Genomic DNA, 23360 nt, shown 5'->3' with positions numbered 1-23360 from the left:
GACGTGGAAGCATGAGGGCATGAGGGCGTGAGGACGGAGGACAGCCGAGGGAGCGTGTGCAGCCCTGTTACATATTTGAGTTTAGCCATCTGCTTGGGGTGGGGAGAAGCTGCAGAGAGAAACAGGTTGGAAAGACACACCAGGAAGATGACCTAACCAGCAGTGATAGCCCCACGGTGAATCCTGACGACTGGATTTAATAAAGTTTGGGAACAGAAACTTCAGGGCACAAATCCTGAGTTCTCCTGTGGCCTTCACCACCTTCCAGAACAATCTCTCTGACTCTCGTCTGTAAAAGGGGTTTAACAACTTCCATCACTCCTGCTTCTCCCAGGCTTACTATGAGGATCAAATGGGATCCATAAAGTGAAAGCACTGAACTCTTCCACTACTTGCTACGTGACCCCAGGCCTTCTTGGGCCTCAGTTTCCCCATCTGTTTACCGGGAATAATCTCTGCCTGCTGCCTGCAATCTAGGCATGCGTCGAGTTTAAATGATATTCAAAAGGTGAGAGCTATTTAGAAGAAGCAAAGCCTCCAGTGTCACGAGCAGAGAACACTTCTTTCAGCCTGACCACACCTGACCCAAACATCTCCACTGGTTGGCCTTTTTGATCCGGATCCACCTTCTCTCCCAAGGAGGAATACTCAAATAACAAAAAGGTCCATATAAAGAAGTTAGTAAAAATAAATACAAAACCAACCAGAGCCCGGCTGAGGAATGCTCGGGAATCAGAGCAGGTTGAGCCCTGTCTCTTTGGGTGCCCGGTTGTCTGACTCCATTCTTGGCTGAAAGAGCCGATCCCTGGGACAGGTATCTGAGGGTTTATGAGGCGACTCAGGCCCCCCACGGGCACCAGCTCTGGTTGTCAAGGAGTGGTGCTCACGCTAGAAAGCATGGACTTTGGAGACTCAGAAATTTACAGGGACTTTCCTGGCAAGGGCTGAAACCAGACAGGGTTGTTTCCTTCTTGACCAACTTAACCAAGTCATTCCATCCTCCCCAGGCCCGATTCCTGGGGCATTCTGGGGTTTCATGTAGTTATTTTGGGATTGATTCCCCAGAAAGGACGGTAATAGGATCTCCAATGGGGCCAGATATGCTGTATTCTCCAGGGTTTGCTATGAGAAGGGAATCGCTTCTTTACAAAATATCCCCGCCCTGGAAACACGGAGATAATCAGTTAACATCTCATAAAGCTTATTAATAAAATTATAATTCCCTTTACAGAGTACAGACACTTTCACTTCCATTCCCCTTCTTGATCTTCACACTGATCCCATGACATAGGCAATGCAGGTATATCAGCAGCTCGTTTGGTAGCTGAGGAAACAGCTTTAGCCCCAGTTCACACAGTTTTTAACTGAATTGAGACTAGAAGGAAGGGGAGGTCTGTAGGGCCCTGATTCTCAGATGGTATCCCCAGGGGTTGGCTTTACCTTGCCTCCCTTCTGTCCCCAAAGTCACAGTTCAGCTGTCTAGTGAAGCTCTGTAAAGAAAGAGCTCTAAATGCCCAGCTCCTAACAGGTACTCAGTGGCCTGGCCTGAGGTGTGGGCAGCAGCGAACTCCTAGCAGCAGCAGCTGGAGAACAAGGCCCGTGGAGGGGCCGTGCTGGGACCACCACATGGCTCCACCTAAACACTGGGATGACAGAGTGGCCCAATGAGGTCTTGGACTGGGGAGGGCTAGGCTGGCCGTGGCCACGGGCACTAGCTCAGGACAGGGCAAAGGACGGGACCACCACAGGTCTGTGGGTGCAGGGAAACACAGACCTGCAAGAGTATCAGGACAGGCCAGATGTGGCCTCAGAGGTACATCCTCCTGGGGAGGTGGGGGAGCCACTCAGACAGGGAGCCTCAGCTCTCATGCTTCCCTCCTCTGCAGACAGGCAGCTACGCAGACCTGGGAGGCTGGGAAGGCCAGGCAGCTGCCCCAAGCAGCATGGGCCCCGTGGGAGCAGACACGTCCAACTGCAGGGTCCCCAGCCTGGTGCTCAGTCACTCTGCATTATTAATAGGCAATGACTAACCGCCTGCTGCTGCAGAGCCAGGACAGGGCAGGCAGGAGGGAATCCCGGGGGATGGCGCACAGCAGGGCCTGCAGGCGTACACTCCAAGGTGAGTCAAGGAGCAAAGGGCCAGCCTCAGCTCCTCCCCTGCCCCTGCCCTCCCTGTCCCCACAGCCCACCCCCTAAGAGGCCTCACCAGCTCAGAAGCACACAGTCACGCAGCCCCCAGCTCACACCGGCGTTTACACTTATAGAATCACCAGCAGAGAATCACAAATACACAGTACAGTCTCCCACTAACACCCCCTAAATGTCACACCAACATTTACACACAGTCGCACCCACACACCAACACACACCAGCTGTGTCTACACAGACACCCACACCAACACTCACCGGGACAGAGCCCAACCCAAACAGAGGAGCTTGGCGACAAGTACCCCGACTTCACCCCAGCTGGGCCTCCTCCTCTCACCCCCTCAACAGGGAAGGGAACCAACCCCGGTCAGAGGCCATGCGGGACAGGCAGGGGGCAGACAGGGGACAGGAGATGGAAGGGAAGGAAGGAAGACAGTGTGAGACACAGTGTTAGTCACAGCAGCAGAGTGGTGGGGGAACTGGACGCTGTCCCTGGTGGGGGGAAAAGACCATTCATGCCATGCAAGATGTCGGGGGAGACGGAACCAGGACCCCTCAAGACTGAGAAGTGAGGGAGGGGATGCCGCTTCTTCCCTGGCAGCCAGCATGGGGCAGCTCCTAAACTGGTATGAATGGTGATTTGAAGGAGCTCTGGACCGGCCCCAGACGGCTCTGCATCCCCCAAGGCCACCTCCCTCGCTGCAGCCTGTGGAGCTGGCTGCCACTGGAGGCCTCACCCCCAGCCCCCTCCCCCAACTCAAGGGGCCTGTCCGGGAGCTGACAGTCAGCAGAGCGTAGCATGTCATGGGATGGTGTTTTCCATGGATTTTCAGGAGACCAAGAAAGAAACTAAATCAAAGAAAAGAAACAAGGGGCGGGGCAGGGGAGGAAAGGAACAAAATAAAGCAATAAAATAAGCAGCCTGGCATCGGGGCTGGTCTAACCAGAGCCGATGAACATGGGGCCTGCCCCAGGTCTCTCTGGCCAGGAATCTGAATTCAGAAGTGGGGGGTTAAGGCAGGGACAGACCAAATTCCTCGATTTCCGTTTGTCTTTTGGATTTGAGTTTGAACCAAAAAAAAAAGAAAAGGGAAAGAGGAAAACTAAAAGAGAGCAGCAAAATCTAAAGATTGTCCAGGACGCAGAAAACAATTGGAAGAGCAAAACAACCAAAACCAAACGGGGAAAGGAAACGAAAGAGGCAGAATCGAACAGTTAAAAAAACCCACGGCAAACCAAACGGTAAGACAATTAGAGTGATATCTACCAGATAATGCAGTTTGTTTACCATAGCGTGTCCAATGCCTGCGTGCTTCACCGGAGATATGGGGGAGGGGGTGGGTGGGGTCAAAGAAAACAACAAAGACAACAACAAAAGAACAGAACGAAAAGAAAAGAAAAAGAAAATGACCAACTGTGAAACTCAAGGAAGGAGGAAAAATATATATCCATATATGTTTGGTTGTCTGTTCAGACCCTCCCACCTTAAGCTCAGCTGAAGTATTTTGTTTAAAGAAAATTAAATTGTAATGGGAGGGAGAAATAAAACACACACAAAAATTAAATCCCTTCTCCCAATCCCCCACCCCCCCCACCCCCGCAACCCTCCTCTGGATTCCTCTCCCCGCCACCATCCCCTCCGGGAAGAGCCGGCTGCAGAGAAGGGGAACAGTTAAAGACCTTGGTTAGTAGAGAAGAAAACAACAAAAGAACTGGACCAGGAAAGCAAAGACTTAAAGATGGCGACATTCCGCAGATGAGACAGAAAGGTTAGTTCGTTTTTTCACTCATACCTTGCCCCACCTGTCCCTGCCCATCCCTTGGTCCCCCAGGTTATAAGCGTGTTAGTCACACACACAGAGTTGGCAACGGGGTTTTCCAACAGAAGGTGAGAGAGGGAAGGCAGGCGGTTAAGAAGCAGACCCAATTATGCAGTATTAGTAAGTCCTATGGGCTGAAATGTTAGGGAGTTGAGGGGAAGGGAGGGAGGGGAACAGGGGTGTGAGAAAGGGATGGGCTATTGACTCAGGGAATGGACGGATGGGTTTGTTGGCTAACTGGTCAACCAGATGGCTTTCCAGAGAACTGGCTAAAGAGCAAGTTGATAGTGGCCAACTGGCTGACCAGTGACCATGTCGAGTTAATGGGTTAACTGGTTGGTGATGGGCCAGCTGGCTGTCAGACTGGGAGAAGAGTGGCCAAGGCCCCCAGAGAATCCCAGGACTGGCTCAAACGAGAGGCAATTTCATTTGGAGGCAAGGAGAAGGTGTTCCCAGGGAGCATAGGAGGGGATATGGGTGTCTGCTTTTCCTGGGGATGGAGGATAGCAAATAGATCCAGGGAGTCATGGTGGGGGGAGGGGCAGCTCTGCTTTTCGCGGGGGTTGGGGGGAAGGGTTGGGTTTTTTTCTTCCCATTTCTGTTCCTTGAGAAAGGAAGAGAGAGCAAGTTACCACCAGAACAGGGAAAAGGAAACTTGCCCTCCATGGGCTGGCAGAAAGCTCACTCTCACATCAGAGCTAATCATCCCAAAACCTCCTCCCTCCCCTCCCCCCTTCCCCCTCCCACCAAGAACTGACTCCTCCTTCCTGCCTAAACTGACCTTTCAGAGCCCATATTTCCCCCAAATTTCCCCCAGTTCTTCAATCACCCCCTATTCTCTTATGCTCCTCTGGGCAGCTGTTCCCCCCAGAATGAAGTACCCCCTCACCACCACCACTCCTATAAGTCCCTGGAATTGGTCAGGCTTTCCCAGCAGCCCAGCCTCCTTCCACACACACCCACAGACCCCCGCGCCTCCGCTCCCCACAGCCAGCAGCAAAAATTCACTCCCCCCACATACCACACCATAAAAAGGAACAGAGAGGCCCACCTCCCTCTAAAATCCCTTACTCCTCTGTAAACTATAAGCCAGCTTCTTCTACCCCAGACTCTAGAGGCCCCGCCCCCATGTGGCTTTATGTTCATTTCCTCTCCTCATGGTCAAAGAACCACCTTCAGAATTACCCTTTGAGGAGGAGATGGCAAAGGGGCTGAGGCAGCTTCACTTAGTGTATCAGAGATATTGGGACACTACTGCCTGATGTCCATCAAATACTAAACTGTGCGCCCGAGAGTGTGACTGTGAGAAGGAGAGGTCTTCTAGAGACAGATCCATTACTTAGAGAGTTATTATAACCAGTGGGCACAGGACTAATTCAGTAAGACAATTAATAAGGACCTTGTATCATTAAAAATAACAGAATTCAATATTAAGCAGCTAGAAGAAGCGCTAAATAACCAATGTTAATTATTAGTGATGCAGAAACAGTTTACATAGCAGAAGACAAGAGTCTAACTGCAGATGCAGAGACTGGAACAGGGGATAACACGTGGTACAGGATTGGTCCTATCAGCCAGTAGGACCGTTGGGAAATGAAGAGGCCAACTAGTCAGGACAAGGAACCATTAGCTTCAGGGCAGCTAAACCCATGGCACCAAAAAAGGTACAAGTGCTCTGGTATCACTGCACTAGTCAAACAAGATAGTGGGGAAAAGGCATGGGAGGTAAAAATCCAGCTACTACTCTTTTTTAATTAGAACTGGTTGTGGAGACTAAAACAAGGAAAAAATAAGTTTTCGACTTTCATGGACAACTTCAATTTTTTTTTTTTCTTTTTGCGGTACGTGGGCCTCTCACTGTTGTGGCCTCTCCCGTTGCGGAGCACAGGCTCCGGACGCGCAGGCTCAGCGGCCATGGCTCACAGGCCCAGCCGCTCCGCGGCATGTGGGATCTTCCCGGACCGGGGCACGAACCCGCATCCCTTGCATCAGCAGGCGGACTCTCAACCACTGCGCCCCCAGGGAAGCCCAACAACTTCAATTTTTAACAAGTACAAGAGTGAATTAAGAAACAAGATTGAGGGAATTCCCTGGTGGTCCAGCGGTTAGGACTCTACGCTTTCACTGCCAAAGGCACGGGTTCAATCCCTGGTCAGGGAACTAAGATCCTGCAAGCCGGGCAGCACAGCCAAATTAAAAAATAAGAAAGAAAGAAACAAGATTGAGAGGGCCTTCCACTGATGTGTCAAGAGATCTGGGCTTCCTCTGATAAATAGCAAGGTTGTGGTGGGCGAGACGGGGCCCCTCTAGACCTAGGTTGCAGATCCAGAACCCGGTCCATGGTGATCATGCCCGAGGGGGCAATTGTGGCCAAATACTAGAGTGGAGCCTCCACTGGAACCCATCCTGGCACCTGTGACGCAGCAGCCCACGCCTGCCCAATGCCGGGATCGGGAGGGCTGAGGCTTCAGACTAACAAATGAGCAAGGAAAGCTTTGCCCCACCCACAGAAACAGCTAGAGGGCTCCTGGAGCCCAGGAGCACAAGGAAGACAGTCCACGATGAGGGAGGAGGGCATCAAGTCACAGAGGGAAGAAGTCAGTCATTGTAGCAAGTATAACTTACCATGGCCAAGGGCCTTTGACAGAACTTTACCCCATCTTCACCTTGATCTATCGGCATAGCTCCAGCCCTTCAAGAAAGCCAAGAAGGGGATCAAACGCACAAATCACAAAAGTCTGATTGAAGGCATCTCTGTGGAGCTTGAGCAAGAGACGCTCAGGACAAAGAAAAGAGGATTCAGAGATAAGAGGGGCCCATTTTTCCAAGAGACAAGCAGAACATTTAGATGTTTCGAGATTTCGGAACACCCAAGAATGCGGTACCACGAGACGAACGACAGGCACCTTAGCGGTGCGCACCCAGGCCGACAGCCAGGCCCTCCAGGGAGGCAGAAAAATGAAGTCAGACTCCCGTCCTCCCACTCCCTGCGGGACAGCCTTGGACCAGCTCTTCAACCTCGCTGGTGAAATAGGAGTATCTCCCACTTCACAGGATTGTTCAAAAAGTTAGGTGAGATACAAAAGAGAAAAGAGACCCTTGAACTTGGGGGTTCTGGAGGAGGAGAGATGTGAGGGTGCAATCTGAACAATGCTGTAAGAAAGGGACAGGTCCTGAGGAGACTCTGGGGGGGGTGGGAGAGTAAAGTGAGGTGGAGCTTTTCCCAGAGGACAAGAGATATTTCTGGGCTCGTATGAAATAGATCTGCTGGATCCTCATGTCCAAAACCTCACCAACTGGCTTCAAGAAAGAGCCCAAAGGAACCAGCAAAACCACTAGAAAAACAAATAAAAACACTCAGTAGCTGCTGGTATTAAGCTCTCAAGGAGCTTACCATGTAGAAATAGAGAAAAGAGGTGAACACAAATTACTGACCATGCAGACGGAGTGTGATGATAGGGCCAAAACACAGCAAAGAGGGAGACTGGCCAGGGGACCCGGAGGATCAAGGAAGGCCTTACAGAAAAGGTGGCAGTTCAGCTGGGCCTGAAGGATTGGAAAAAAAAAACCCACAACTAACAATAAGGATGGCAGCAAGGCCTCCGCTGCTCACGCGGCGCCAGGCACAGGCCACCACCTCAGTTAGTCCTCAAAGGCCCCTCTCACTTTGCACAGAGAGGTTACGTGACTTGCCTCAAGTCACTCCAACTAGCGGCAGAGCTGGGATTTGAACCCAGTCTGTCCGACTCAAACCCCAGCTATAGGGTTTCACCCGGTGGAAAGGAGGGTGAACGGTGGTGTTGGCGGGGGCTCTGTGGGAATGAGGTGGGCAGCTCGGGAAGCCAGTATAGACAGGCTGTGTACAGCACCACAGTTAGGCCCTAAGATGGGGCATGTGACAGGCTGGAGAGACAGGGCAGCCCAGGCCGGAAGGGGAGGGAGTCCCAAGTGCCTGCCAGGCCCCAGCCTTGGGGGATGTCCCTCCTTGGGGCCCAGGGGGGCTCCTGAAAATCTCCCCATTGAGGAACGGCCTCATGGGAGCTGGGCGGGTGGAAGCTCCACATGATATTTTGGGAGCCAGCTTGTCTTCCAGAGTTCGTGCTGGCTAGTGATGAAATGGGTTGGCACTCGGCTTGCATGGTGGGGGGAGGCATACTGGGTGTGGGAGGAGGGTGGGCCCAAGATTAAAAATAGGCCTCAGGGGGCTTCCCTGGTGGCGCAGTGGTTGGGAGTCCGCCTGCCAATGCAGGGGACACGGGTTCGTGCCCTGGTCCGGGAAGATCCTACATGCCACGGAGCGGCTGGGCCCGTGAGCCATGGCCACTGAGCCTGCGTGTCCGGAGCCTGTTCTCCGTAGCGGGAGAGGCCACGACCGTGAGAGGCCCGCGTACCGCAAAAAAAAAAAAAAAAAAAAAAGGCCTCAGGGAATCCTCAGAGGGAATTATTCCTGCAAAGATCCCCCAACAGACACCACCAGGCACAGGGTCCTCAAGGCTGGGCTCGGAGGGAGAGGAGGGCGAGAGCGGGATGTGGTCTCAGTCAGGTGTCCTCTGGTCCTGACTGCAATGTTCTAGGAGTCTCTGGATGATTCCGGGGATCACTATCTGGTTCAGGGGAGGGGGTGAAATTCTGCCTCCTTCCAGTCTCCCAAAGCTGCAGGACCAAGAGGAAGGGAGACCCCTCAGTGCTTGTCCTGGGGCAGGCTCTCCCCAGGAGGCAGTCTCCCCGGCTGTTCTAATCACTTGGGGAAAACAACGTGGATCCCAGTGTCCTCAGATCCCAGCCATCTACCCTAAAGGCAGAAGCAGAGCAGATGTCATTTCTTACCTCACCCCCCCACCCCCGTCTTTGCTCCTGGCCACTCCCAACCCAACGTCACTCCTAAGATCATAAAAGGATCTTTCCAATCCCAGGACACCACGTGGCCCCTGTATAAATGTGTCTGCACCGGGTTTCTCCCCTTCGTCGCACTACTGACATTTGGAGCCAGATAATTCTTTGCTGTGGGGCTGCCCGGTGCATTGTGGGATGTTTCGCAGCATCGTGGCCTCTACCCACTACATGCCAGTAGCACCCTCCCCAAGTTGTGGCACCCAAAATGCTTCCAGACATTGCCAAGTGTCTCCTGGGGGGCGCTCCGCCCTCGGTTGAGAACCACTGCTCTAGGGACAACAGGACCCGATAAATTATTAGAAGCCCTGAAAGGCAGGCACTCAAAGGGCCTGGTGAGGACGGACTTGGTCACAGGCTAGGCCCTGAGCAAGGGCAATGAAGCCAGAGCACAGCCTCAGGGCTGCCCTTCCATCCCCCTGATGGTCACAATGACCAAAAAAGGGCTGCAGCTCATATTTACAGATGTGGACTGGAGTCAAATAAATCTCTCCAGAAACCCTTTCTAAGGAGACCTCTCAATCGAAGTCTTAAAGCAGACACCCTCTTTGGCCCCGAAGGCTTATGTTCAGGTCAACATGACCTGACTCTGCTCTGACCCATCCGGTACAGCAGGCCAGGGGGACGTGGTCACCAGTTACCAGCTCAGACCCAGGACTCTGTGAGCCCCGGGAAGAGGCTACTATGGGTCCCTGTCCACACTCAGTACTGATGAGGGCAGGCCTCCCCACCTCCGTATGGCGTTCCCGCCTTCCCTGGTCACAGACCTCTCCCTCCTCTCTAGGTCTCTCGAGTTCCTAGAACGTTTGAGATTCCTGCCGCTCAGTTGGCCCTTGTGTGGCTTTGCCCTGTTCACTTTTAACAGACTCATCCTGTGTCCTCAAGAGCCGAAGGGCTGGGAGGGCGGGGCCCATGTTTTTTTCCCCTCAGTACCCAGTATAGATGGACAATATATTGGCCAAAGGACACGTGGATAGGGACTCTGGGCTTGCAGTGTGTTGCCAAAGGTGGTACCAGGTGACAGTGCTGGTCCTGGGGAGGGAACATCAGCAAGAAGCCAACTCCGCCCACCCCTGCAGTAAATGTGGGTGGCACCTAAAAGTATGACAAACAGCGCAAACACTCAGGTTTGCTCAGACGGTGGTGACAACACAAGACAGCCTTCCTGCAGGGTCAGGGGATGATGCGACATGAAGGGGGCACCACCCTGCGGAGGAGTGCTCGGGGCGCACTGAAAGCAGGTGCCTGGGTGGGAGCCCGACTGCAGCAGGGAGCAGCGGCTCAGAAAGAGCAGGCGGATTAGTCACAGTGTCCCTACAGCAAGGGGAAGGCGCCAGAGGAGGGGGACTCCCCGTTAGATCCTCATTCAGTGGGTTGAAGAAGAGCAGGTAAGAACAGTGTGAGGTCAGCCGGAATCCCGCCCCCGGCCACCACGAGCCTTTCGGGGGACGAAGGGGAGGAGGAGAGGGCAGGTGACAAAGAGGAGAGACATCGGAAGTTCAGCCACCAGGAAGCTCAGCTAGAACCAGGAAATACAGAGCAGATACCTAGTAAGAGAAGGGCTGCAAACCAGCCAAGACAGCACCTCCCAGGGCATAGAGGCTCTGTGTTCCTGGTTGCACTGAGCTTGCTGGGGGTGGAGCTGGAAAAGGGTCCCTGCCACCAGCTACAGAAACTGGTGGACCCAGAGAGAAGGACCAGCAAGAGTCTGGGCACCTGGGCCTCAGGTGCCAAGCGATCAGGGCACGGAGTTAGAAGGTGGAGCCAGGAGCCACTGAGGATGCACAGCGGCTTCTCCTGCTTTGGAAGAAGGGTCTGGCTTGGACTCTGCTTGAGGCGGGAACTTCTCAGGGCTGGAAACAAGCTGTGGAGGCTGCTGTCAAGCAGAAGCCCGGCCAGAGGGAATGCTTCGCCTGCCATAGCCACCCTGTGCCTTGTGAGAGGCAAAGAGGCCACTGCACTGAGAGAACAGCGCCGATGCCCAGAAGTATCAACTCCCGGGGTGGGGGAGAGTCTGGGAGATGGAGCTGAGAGGACGCTGAGGACACTGTCCTGCCTGCAGGGGCTGCCCCAAGAGTCTCCTGAGCTCCCACATGGGCTGGCCTGGAAGCCACGGAAAGACAGCCACCGACCCGTGGGAGAGCCTGCGCCCCTTCGGAGGGACAGGAAGGGACAGGAGAGGGTACTGCCCAGACGAGAGGCAGGACCAAGCACCTCGCCAGTCCATTCCCCTCTCAGGCCTGCTGCCCCGACCTTGCTCTGAGCCCAGGCCTGCCTCTGCCCTAGAAAGGCCCCGTCTAAGGGCAGGCCACACCCCACCCCACATGGCCCAGTCTTCCTGCCCTAATGGGACACCGACTCAACCAGAGTCTGGCCAGAGCCTCCCCATCCCTTAGCCCCCCAGGGCCCCGCCAGTTCAGGTTCTATCTTATTCCTCCCAGCCCCCCAATCGCCCTCCTGCCAGATTACCTGATTCCTCAGCCCCAACCCTTGAACCCAGCCCCTGGCACCAATCGGAGCCAGGCTCCGGGCTCCGGCCCCGGGGCAGCCTCCTCCCTAGTGCAGCATCCTGGTCCTTGAAGCCTGCTCACTGCAGCTGCGCTCCTGGACCCTCCCAGCCCACCCACGGCCTAAACCTTCTTCAGAACTACGCCTTGCTGCTGGCCCTGACACCTCGCCCCCGCACCCCAGGCAGCCCGCTCTCCCCACTCCCGTTCTGTCCCAGATACAGCTGGCCCCTAGCCTTCTTGCTCCCCCTACCTGGCGCAGGTTTCGAGTGACCCGGACGTCATGCCAGGCGTTGTCGTTGAACTTGCCGTTGACGGGTTCCACAAGGGCCTCAAAGGCTCCCGAGCCCAGGTTGATGACGAGCCAGACGGCCCCAGATTTGAGGGACAGGTTGACATAGTCGGCCGACTTGCCCGTGTGCAGCATCAGCCCGTTGCGCTGCAGGGTGCGGAAGGCCAGCGTGATCTCGTCCGTGCTGCTCTGGATCGGGTTGTGTGACAGGTCATAGCAGAAGAACTCATTGCCTTTGAAGGTCGCCACAAACTCCTCCTTGCCTGGACGCCGCGGTGGGGAAACGGGAGAGGGCTGAGTGGGGCAGGGCACTCCAGACCCTCCCTCTTCCCCTCCAGCCACCCAGGCGCAGGTCCTGGACACCGGGAGCCCCTCAATCCCAACTGCAAGCTTTAGGCTCTCTCCCCTCCCCGTGCTGTCCACCCTCCTCTCTGGACCCTGCCGTCTTTGCTGTCAGAAGTCAGCTTCCCCCACGTCTGTCTCCAAAGCAGGAGGCTGCTAAGTGGCTCTCACACTGACAGCTGACAACTAAGCTGCCACACGGCCAAGCGAAGCAGACGTTCTCACTGTCTCCTCCCCCACTGGCCCTCCATCGGCCACCCCCTTAACAAAAGGATGTGGTAGAGCAATAGGAAACTGCACCGGACATCTTCCCGGAGTGCCCCCTATGGCGGGGCACCAAGGGTCTCCTGAGTGCAGCCCACCTCCCCCTCCCGCCTCTTCTTCAGTGATGGCCATTCTCCGTGCCTGGGGACAGTCTGAGGCCTCACCACATGGGATGGGACTAGTAGGCCTACTTCGTAGCAGTGAGCAGATGAGGAGAATGGGGTGGAGGAGGCAGGGGGAAGACACATGGGAGGGCGATGCAGGTGGCAGGGATGTGCGTCAGGGAGCAGTGGGCCACTGGTCAGGGCTGACACGGGTGGCCGCCATGCCAGCTGTCACCGCCCCCCCAGCTTCCTAGTCCAACCTGAGAGGACAGCACAGACAGGTCCTAGGCAGAGAGCCTCCAAGGGTCCCCAGAGGGCAGGTGTGGGACCCTGTGTGCCAGGAGATGGCTGGGGGCAAAAGTGCACGGGCAGGTCCGGCTCTCGTGCGTGTGTGCGTGAGTGTGCGTGCACGAGTAAGCGCCCTGCATGGGGCTCCTTCCACTGGCACGCTGTAAACAGGAGTGAAAACAACTGGGAGGGCCTTAGGGACTTTTAGTGTTCTGTAAGTGGGTGACAATGGCTCCGCAGAAGGAAGGTGGGTCCCAGCCCCACACCTTCACAGGCCGGAGCCCACACAGAGGGAAGAAAACAGGCCATAGAGTCAAGGGAGCACAGAGGACCTGGACTCTGACAGTGACTCATTTCTCCTCCCAGCAGGCGGTGGCACAACGGCTGGGCCCACCCACCTTGCAGGGTGGATGGGGGGCGAACAAGACGCTGGCCAAGGGCCTTCATGGAGTGCAGAGATTCTCAGCACAGGCCCGCAGGGCACGATGCCGCTGCGGGGGGCGCACGCGGCCTTCAGAGGCCCCTGCCCCCCTGTGGGCCGGGCCCCAGCAGCAGGTGCCACGTGTGGAAGCCGTGGCTCTCCGGGGGCATCTCCTGCAGATGCCTCTCCCCCGCACAACGGCCCCGCGCTCTCCCTCCGGGCAGTCTGCCCACAGACTCAGTCCTCACTGCTTCCGGATGCCAAGGCACCAGCTGCTGCCCCAGAGCCTGGCACCACACTCGCTGCAGCTGGCCAGGCCCGGTTTCCTGAGGTCACAGGGCAGCGAGGCTGGTGGGGCATGGGCCACATGGGGACAGCCACAAGCCCCACTCTGCCTACCTTGGGGCTCCAGCGGGAAGGGCCAGAAAACAAAGAGGAGGAGTCAAGGAGAAACAAGAAGGGAAAGACTGGCGATGTGGAGGGAGGCCATGTAGAGAAGGAGAAAGATGGACCATGAGGGACAGAAGGGAAATGGAGACAGCGCAGAGCTGTGACGGAGCAAGAGGTGATGCGGGGAAGCAATCTGGATAAAGACGATGGCAAGCTGGGAGGGGACAGGTAAGGGTGATGGGAAGAGGGCCCCCAAGGAAAAGGGGACAGAGACCTCCCAGGAAAGGAAGCCAAGGGTTTCTCGGGGCCTTGCTGTTTCCATAGCAACCAGGCCTGCTGCCCAGGCACTGGCAGAGCAGGGGGGGCTCAAGGACCAGAAAAGGGAATGTGTTTGACCTTGAGTTTGCTCTGCATCCTACTCCCTCCCTGAAGCCGGGCCTCCCCTCCCACTCCCTCACCTTCACTGCAGTCAAAGAAAATATTAAAGGGAGAGTCAAACAGAAAGAAAGGAAAGAATAAGGCAACCACGTGAAAAAGTGATTGGAACAGAACAAAAGAGGCCAGTAAAAAGGAGAGAGGCGGGTCTAAGGCTGGACCACGGCTGCCAAGGCAAAGTGGAGAAATGAGGCCATTCCTCGACTCCACTGGGCTCTGGCTCTGGTCTCCTAGGAGAGAAGGCAGAGCCAGACACTCTGGAGCCAGAGTCTACATGTTCTCCAACGCCCGTCGCTGCCACGGACCCAGGTAGGCCCAGGGATGGAAAGAAGCTTGGAGCAGCCAGAGGGAACCTGAAAGAATTGGGGGAGAGCGACAGAAAATAGATGAGCAAATGCGAACAAGAAAACCCAAGGTGGTGGGAAGGACAGAGATAGTCCCTGAGTGGGGAGGAGGCGGTAGGACCTCTAGGGATTAGTGTGTCAGGTAAGCACGTGGCGGCTGCCCTGCCAACCGCGCTCAGAAGAGCACCAAACCAGATCTAAGAGGAGCGAGACCTGAAACAGCAGGGGGCGCTCTCCCCAACCTCACCGCACGGACGACCCCGGAACTACAACTCCCAGCAGCACTTGAACAGTTACCCGCTCCCAATAGCCCCTGGCACTGGAAGGGGGTCATTGCTGATACCTGTTTATCTCCCAGGGTCGGGGAACGTGGAGCCCCACAAGTGTCCGCAGTCAAGCTGAATGTAGCTAGAGACCAGTTGCTGCGGTCCTGGATCTCTAATGGCCATTGGGGTGCAGAGCAGCTGCCTCCTTTCCAGGCCCAGCTCAAAGCCCTCCTCTGGGAAGGTCTCCAGCCCCCGCAGCCCCTCCCTGCGCTGTCTGTTCAGCTCGTTCGGCATTTACTGCCTAGTAACATCTTGTACTGCTCCCTTGAGAGGAAGTGTGATGTGAGAAAGAAGACCTGGGCACTAACGCTGGCTCTTGCACCAGCTTTGTGACCTTGGCCAACAGGCAACATCTCTAAGCCCCAGCTTCCTCCTCAGGACAAAGGAACTCAGCATGGGCCGACCTCACAGGTCGCCGTGGGCATCTAGAAAGAGACCAGACCAGGTGAGGCTTCATAAACTGTAAACCATTCCACAAATAAACGACTCTCACGCTGGGATGTAACTTCCTCTGTGTGTCTATGCTGCTTCTCTCTCTAGATCGATGAATAAATTAACTCCTCTGCACAAAGTCTGCACTTTCCCTATACTTTGCACATACCACACTTTATTGTAGTTCTTTGTTAGAACATCAGTGAGCCCCTTGAGAACAGAGTCCGTTCACCCATTTAAAATAAATCTGCTGAGCGCACACCTACATATGTGCCAGGAGCTGTGGAAAGCACCAGGGGTATACGAACGAAAAGACCCAATCCCTGTCCTCAGGGAGCTCCGTCGAGTTGGGGAGGCAAACAGGTAAAGTGACAGTTACTCGCCGTGTGGCGAGTGATGTAATGGATGTGTAGACAAAGGGAACGCCGAGCAGCTTCTGGGTTTGCCTGGGGAGTTTGGGGGAGACTTCCAGTGTGGTGGCCTGGCTGCTTTTTCGAGAGTCAGCTGAAAGAGATACCAAATGGTTGGGGAAGAGGGCAGGGATGGAAGAAATACAGGCCAACAGAACAGCAAGTACTAAAGGATGGGACTTGATAGCCCCAGGGCTTGGCACCCACTGGAGCTCCTTGAGGGGTTGCTACACTGCCCTGTAAACTTCTTAGGGAAGAGAGTGTCTCTTAAGAGAGGCAGCCTCACACAGGTTCGAGCCCTGGTCCGGGAAGATCCCGCATGCCGCGGAGCAACTAAGCCCACGAGTCACAACTACTGAGCCTGCGTGCCACAACTATTGAAGCCCACACGCCTAGAGCCCGTGCTCTGCAACAAGAGAAGCCACCACAGTGAAAAGCCCGCGCACCACAACGAAGAATAGCCCCCTCTCGCCGCAACTAGAGAAAGCCCACGCACAGCAACAAAGACCCAATGCAGCCAAAAATAAATAAATTTATTTTAAAAAAGAGAGAGAGAGAGAAAGAGGCAGCCTCAGTGTAGGAAAAAAAAAAAAAGGAGCTTGAAACCTACAGCCCTGAGACAGGATAAAGGGCCCCGGGTTGGCCTCGGGGGCATTGGCAAGCATCAGTTTCCTCATCTGTAAACCAAGGGCAATGAGCCCTTCCACAGGGGGCTGTGAAGGGTCATTTAGGTGACGCAAGTGATACATAACTTATTATAAGTGCCACATCTCCCAACCAGAATCTCCCTGGGCTGACACCTATCGTGTTTGCAGAATTTGATGGTTACATGGGGGGCTGACCCTGCTGCCTAGCCACTCTCCCAGAGAAACAGATACTTTCTAGTCATCCCTGTTCTTTGGCCTGAACAACTGCCACAAAAAGACATCTGTGGGGACTTCCCTGGCGGTCCAGTGGTTAAGACTCAGCACTTCCACCACAGGGGGCATGGGTTCAAGCCCTGGTTGGGGAACTAAGATAAGCGCGGCCAAGAAAAAAAAGACATCCATGTTCTAGAAAGAGGTCATCAGGACAACTGGGCTTTGGGAAAGAAATGGAGGTTTGTGGCCTTTTACACCGAGGCAGGTACTGCGGGTGGACCTCAGAGGGGGTTGAAGGGGACATGCCTCTGTTGACTCAGCTGCCCTCCAGAAAGTGAAGTTGGCCTACAGAGGGTGCGGGCTGCGCTCTCTGGGGACCGTGGGGCCACTGACCTTTTGTCGGCTGGTGCACATCGCTGGCTCCTCCTCTCCCGGCCCCCCCCTCGGAGAACAGTAAGGACCCTACTGGAGAAGCAGAATTGGGGAGTCAGGCACAGGGGGGCTACCCAGCCAGTCCCACCCCAGCCTTGAGGTGATGGAGGGCCCTGTCCAGGGCAGAGGGCCGGCTTGGAGGTACAGGGTCGGGGTGGGGTGCTGCTCTGGGAACTCGCTCGCTTCAGGGCCTCTGGGGTAGGAGCCAGTTGACAAACCGGGAACCATCAGCCCCACAAACCCCGTCAGACTCACGACCACTGACCTCCCCCTTCTTGCCCAGGGGCGGGGGGTGAGCGGAGGAGCAGAGGCCTCGCTGCTGGTGCAGGAGCCCCTTCTGCCCAACAATGTGCAAACAGGCCAGACCTCTGGCCCTGGGGGCCCTGACCTCCAGGCCAGATTCTCCCCTACTCTCGGCCGCGCTCTGCTGGGCCAGGTTCCTCTTCTTCAACTAGTCCAACAGCCTGACAGAGCACCCCTCTTCCAAAACCGCCCCGTTCCCGCACCAAAGCCCTCTTCTCCTGTTTGCCCATCCTCGAGGCAAGCTGGTCTCCCTCTACACCTGTTCCTTTACTGCAGTGAGTGCTCTCAACGTTGCCTTCATCCACTTCTTGGCCAGTTAGGGCGCGGGGCTTCCCAGGGGCAGGGCCACGCGCTCTGTTTGCTCCTTGTCCCTCCACTGTGCCCTCAGCAGGGCTGCGCACACCAGGAGGTCCTGCCTGGCTAAGCTCACAGTGGATGTGGGAAGGCCTTTCTCGGGGAGGACTTCCCGCTCGCCACCGCCCAGCAGCCCCAGCCCAGGCCTCCAGAGTCCCGCAGGCACGCGTCACCACGTCTGGCCTCCAGGCTGCCTTAAGTTCTCCACCCAGCCCTGACCAGCGGCTCCCAGGCACCACACCTGCTGCCAGACCCCACGAGATGGTTCTTAAGGGGAACCCAAGAATGGAGTTTAAAAGTCCTGGGGGCTTCCCTGGTGGCGCAGTGGTTTAGAGTCCGCCTGCCGATGCAGGGGACACGGGTTCATGCCCCGGTCCGGGAGGATCCCACGTGCCGCGGAGCGGCTGGGCCCGTGAGCCATGGCCGCTGGGCCTGCGCATCCGGAGCCTGTGCTCCGCAGCGGGAGAGGCCACAACAATGAGAGGCCCGCATACCGCAAAAAAAAAAAAAAAAAAAAAAAAAAAAAAGTCCGTGTTTGGGCCCTTATTCCAACCCCAATCCCCAGAACTGAAGCTAGAATAACACCTGGGCTGTGGCCTTTCGGGAGGTGGAGGGGTGGCTTTAGGGATCCTTCAGGGCTTCATCTAGGACAAAGGTGAGCCACAGCCAGCAAACCCAGACCCAGGCACTGAGACGCACGAAGGATGTGAGTGAACCCACCAGGCCCTGACTCCCCACTCGGAACTTCCTCTTTCCCCACATTTCTTACCATAATTTCACATCCCTGCAAGAATCCCAGGCCTCTACCTCCCCAGACCTAAATCCATCCCAAATTCCCGATCTGAGTCTCTCCCCACAGCCCAGCCTTCATCCTGTAGGCTTCTCCTGCCTACAGGCTAAGGACACCACCCTGTCCCTATGGAAGATGAGCCCCAACAGAGGACCACCGGGGCAGGGAAGCAGTGCCTGAGGATCTGGGAGGGAGTCAGCAACAGGGAGGTCAGAGCTGGGGGATCAAGTCAGGACTCCTGGGGTCTGTCTCCAGGTTTGCCAACACCAGGGCTTTTAAAGATGGTAAAGACTCGGTGGAAGGGAGGCTAAAAATAGATGAGCAGTCCCAACGGAACCACCAATTAAACGCTGCGTAATCACTAGCAAGTCACTTCATCTCTCTGGACCTAAATGTCCTCATCTGTCAAATAGGGTCAGGAAACATCCAAAAGACACAAGGGTGAGGGTGTACGGGGGTGGGGGGAACAGCTGTGGAAAGGGGGAATCCCACAGCGGCAGGGTGAGGGGAATGAGGCTGCCTAAAATCCACTTCCTCCAGCCCATGCTTTTCTCTTTTTATTTGGGTTCACAGAAAAGAAAGAATGAGCAGAATGAGCAGAAGGAAATAAAACACCACCATGAGAAAGGAAAAAAAAAAAAAAAGCAAGATACACTATCAGGAAAACGCAAAAAGGTGACTGGAGACAACGGCAGGAGTTCAAACATCTCTTGATGTCAGAAACCAAGGTGGGATGAGGGTGGATGGCGTGTGTCGGGGGAGGTGGGAGAGGGGAGAGCACACACGGGGACCAGCCCCCACCCACCCCAGCGCCCAAATAAAATAAAGACAAGGCAGAGGAAGGGGGTAGGAAGGCAGGAAGGAGGCGGGACAAGTGGAGGAGGGGGAAGGGGGGCAAGGGGGGGTGGACAGAAAATCCAGGTGCAGGTTGGGGGCCATCCAATCCAATCCAAACCAAGCCAGAACTTCAAACCATACCTTCGCTGTTTAACGTCAGGTGAGCCGGACCTTGGAAAGGGAAGGAGAGAAAGAAAGAAAGGAGACAATAAAAGAAGAAAAAAGAAAGAAAAGGGGAAAGAAACAAAGAAAACACAAGTCATCAAAATCAGCCAGAGAGAGGGGAGAAAAAAGCTTTTGCTGCCACAATTTAAAAACCCTTTTTAACTTGTGACAGACATCGGGGGAAAGCCCCCAGCCCAGAGCTGAGGAAAGGGGCCCGATGCCGAAACAGAGGGTGGAGGGCACGAGAAGCAGGGCGAGAGAGAGAGAGAGAGAAGGGGGGCGCCGGAGAGGGTGAGGGGGGTACAGGCAGAGCCAGAGGAAGGGCTGGGGCAGGGAGGCACTGCAGGGGGAGAGGAGACTTTGGTTTCTTTTTTTTTCTTCTTGCCGGAAAAAAAAAAAGGAAAAGGAGGAGAAGCATGAGGCTGGGAGGGCTGCTTTTTCCTTTTTCTTTTTTTCTTTTTTTTTTCTTCCGGGAGGCGGAGAGAAAAAAAAAACGGTCAACGAGAAAAACGATTCAGATGGAGGAGAAAATAAAACACGACACAAAAATCAAAGCCACCTGGAGAGAGAGAGAGTGTCCTGTTAGCGCGGGATTGAGCAGACAAGAGGGATATCCAACCCCCCCCACACCCCATCCCGTTACCCCACGAGCCTGGCAGAGACCGGGGAGACGGGGGTATGAAGAGCCTGGGCCTAGAGGGAATCTCCCACCAAAGGGGGCTGTGGAAAGGCATCTGTCCAGGTCCACCCCTCCCAACAGCCTCCGAATGGGTAACAGGCACCCTGCCCACCCGGATTCTACGAGGAAACTGGGATTCAGGAGGACAAAGTTAGAGAGACAGCAGGTTGGAGGAAACAGAATCTAGGGAAACACTGGAGCAAGGATGGGGGCCTGGATCCTTCCATAGGGAGGACTGGGGGTCCAGGCCAGCACTCTTGGACAGCAAAGACCAAAGAGGGCAGCCAAGACCCATGGGCGGGAGCCCCAGCTCTCTGAGAGGTCGACACACCTCATTCGAAACTATTCTACGGACCCCCTTTCTCTGGACAGGCCCTCTCTGAGGTGACCCAAAAGCTGAATTTTGAAAAGGGAAAACAGAAGCCCGACAGCCAAGACTGAGAGCAAGATTGTCTGGGATTTTTTTTCAGGGGTGCCTTGGTCCCTTGAGAGAGCCTGGTCAGCCCTGATTTGGGGCCCCCCTCAGCCTTAGGGGGAGAGACTTTGGCCCACTGGACCAGTACCCCAGTCCCCAGAAGGCATCAGCCAAGGAACACTCTCCCCCAGAGAGGCTGGCAGCACCATGCCCCACAGCTGAGCTGAGACCCCAGGGCTCCCTGAGATGACCAGCCCCACCGAACCTCAGCCCTCCCTCCCCTATCCCTGCACCCGTGGTGTCTGGCCAAGAGGATGGGGAAGGAACAGCCCTGCAGCATCACCTCACCCTTGGAAACCATCCCCGCTGCTGAGGCCGTGAGAGGTGAGCCCTGGGGGTAGAAAGCCGGGACCAGGATGCAAGATAGGGAAAAGCGCTCCAGGTGTCTCTGGGGCAAGGCTGAGGGCCAGGATGCCTGGGTTCCCGAAAGAAAGGCAGCAAAAAGGCCAGAAGGGCATGGCCGGGGGCCAAGGGCCTGGATCCTGTGGAAGATTTGGGTAGATGGTTCGTGTTGCCCCCTTCTTGTCTCGGGCAACACTGGTTTCTCCCCAGTGCTGGGTCTGAGGCCAGTCGGGGGAGGGGGCCACAGCTAAGGGCTGCCTCAGGACAAAACAGCTCTTGGGAAGGCACAGATTTTATCCACAAAACCCGAGGGAACCCAAGCATTTGGACCAAGTCTTATTCCTTGCTCCGAACGCCCCCCACCCTCTCCCCCAAAACTACCAGCATCTTCCAAACCCCCTAAATCCAGGACCCAGACCCAGAGCCCTAACCCCTCATCCAACTCTTCCAGGCCCAGGAGCCGAGGGACCTGTGAACCTGCCTCCTGTCCCCGCTGCCGCCTGTACCACTGCTGTGGAGGAGTGGTATCTCTGCCTCGCAGACCCTTCCACTGCCCAGCTCCCAGCCAGCCTCATTAGCATACAGCACTCTCCCTCTGTCGCCACGGCAACCAGCTGCTCAGCTCCCTCAGGAGTGACAGCACCAGCCGTCTTGAGGCAGGCGAGGCCGGTTCCCTGCCCCGCGTCTACCTGAGGCTCAGCCCAGCCTGGCCCGGGGGTGCTCTCCCTAAAGCCTGCCTCACCCCCTGGCCTGAAATCTCTGCCCTCCCCATGCCCCGGCCCCCCTCCTTACACCCCTCCCCACCTCTACCTGTGGCATCAGTCCCTCCTCCAGCCACTGGAGAAGAGGCTGGTAGTGATGGATGGCATTACCAAGGGTCCTCTCCTAGGGCACTTTATCTGGCTGCTTCTGGGTCTTCTCCCCCCGCTACAAAAGGCTAGGGGGAAGGGGGTGGGGCTACCAGGATCCCCAAAAGGAGATGCTCGGCAGGGGCCTGTGGAGCAGGATGGCTGGGTCCCTGGGAGAAAGCTAGGCCTGAGGCACAGCTTCGAAAGACCAGACAAGAGGGTGAAGGCACGGAGGACTCAGAGACCTGAAGAGGGACCTGCAGAGTCCAGAGCGTAATGCCACCAAGGAGTCCCCCAGCCCACCCCCTGTGAAGCCACCACCTACCAGACCCACCTCCCCACTCTCAGTCTCACACAGTGGAGGGAGGGGCAGAAAGGGGAGAAATGGGGAGGGGGAAAAGGCCAGCCCCCTTACTCTCCTGACAAAACCCCAGGGAGGACCAACATCGAAAGAAGGAAGAGGGTTATAGGGGACAAGACTGTGAGACACACAAGCAGCCAAGACACAGAGACACACAGATGCATCACATCCCTGGGTGTGTATACACACACACACACACACACACACACAGCCTCAGACACACACCCCTGCACAGCCACTGACCTGCAAGCACATGAAGGGCCACATCCAGACCAGCAGGCCACCATGGCGCCCCCAAGAGATGACTAAGTGGTCTCATTCCCCACTTGTCCCCAAAGCCCAGCTTCCCATCTTGTCCCTCTGTTCTACGACTCTACTTGTTTGGAGAAGACCTGTGTCCTTGTTCCTCCCCACAGCAGCCCTCCGGTTTTTCTTCTCCTGGGCTGGCCTTTTCCCCCTCCCCATTTCTCCCCTTTCTGCCCCGCCCTCCACTGTGTCCTTCCTCTTCCCGCCTCTACTTACCCCCTCTCCTTCCTCTTGTCTGTCTGCCCCCTGTTCCCTCCCCCCGAGCCCCTTTCCTCCACCCTTTTCCCCTCTCTTTCTCCTCCATCTCTCCCTTTGTTCCGGAGGAGACATGACATCAAGAGCAAGTAAAAGTCACATCAGCACTAAATCTTATCTCCAGCCCTCAGAAGGCTGCGTCCACACAGACACGCAGACTCTCACACACGCACAGGGGTAAACACTGACGCACGGAGAGGCAGACACAGACAGGACAGATGCAGACACAGATGCAGACGCTCCTACAGAGGCACACGGAGATGTGGGCCATGCCACAGAAGACACGGTGCTGGAGGGGCACATACCTCCACACACACTCAGACACATGTACACAGGCATACGTGTACAGACGTGCACAAAGACACCCAGACACAACAGAGCAGCAGAGCTGCGTGAACAGTGTGCATGCAGATTCACACACACACACACACACACACACACACACACACACACACACGGGTGCCTGCCCACAGGGATCGGGAGACCTGAGGACACCCAAGGAGAAGGGACATTGGAGAGAGAGACAAGCCAAACCATGGACACCCCCAGGGAAAGTGGATTCCAGCCCCTTCTTTCCTTCTCCGGACTCCTGCATCCAGGGCAGGGCCAGGCCCGGGGAGCTCCCAGCCTGGGACTGAGCACATGCTTCCCACACCCGCTATTCCAAGAAGAAAGTGTGGGGCAGGTTTGGTGACTGGGGTCCTATCTCCCTCCCAGCCCGCTGCGTGCCCGCCCTGTGCAGGCCACATGAGCTCCCCTGCAGCCCAGCTGTCAAGCCTGGACCATTCAGCCCCGTCTTCCCTCCCTGACGTGGTCCACCTCAAAGAAGGAAAAGAAACAGGGAAAAGCATGGTGAGAGAAGGTTCAGACAGGAACACAGAGAGAGCCTGGGGAAGGACGGAAACAAAGAGAGAGGTCCAGGGACAGAACCCTGGAGAAA

General features: G+C 55.9%; 1 protein-coding gene across 7 annotated transcripts in view; it reads right to left on the bottom strand.

Annotated features, from left to right (window-relative positions):
- Window positions 1-23360, bottom strand: part of NRXN2 (neurexin 2) — a 99542-nt gene that overhangs the window by 62952 nt on the left and 13230 nt on the right. For 2 of the 7 annotated variants that reach the window (XM_060102825.1, XM_060102827.1), the window contains exons 3-6: window positions 19131-19160; window positions 16667-16738; window positions 11619-11920; window positions 3416-3460 (exon numbers count right to left, since the gene is read on the bottom strand). In XM_060102825.1, the coding sequence (XP_059958808.1) occupies window positions 3416-3460; window positions 11619-11920; window positions 16667-16738; window positions 19131-19160 (449 nt within the window). The remainder of the gene's footprint in view (window positions 1-3415; window positions 3461-11618; window positions 11921-16666; window positions 16739-19130; window positions 19161-23360) is intronic. The other 5 variants (XM_060102828.1, XM_060102831.1, XM_060102829.1 and 2 more) reach the window with 4 other exon arrangements.

This window comes from Mesoplodon densirostris, chromosome 7 (genome assembly GCF_025265405.1).
Source record: "Mesoplodon densirostris isolate mMesDen1 chromosome 7, mMesDen1 primary haplotype, whole genome shotgun sequence".
Classification (NCBI taxonomy): Eukaryota; Metazoa; Chordata; class Mammalia; order Artiodactyla; family Ziphiidae; genus Mesoplodon; species Mesoplodon densirostris.
The sequence above is the reverse complement of the archived record's forward strand: the minus strand, read 5'-3'. Positions and strand labels throughout refer to the sequence as shown.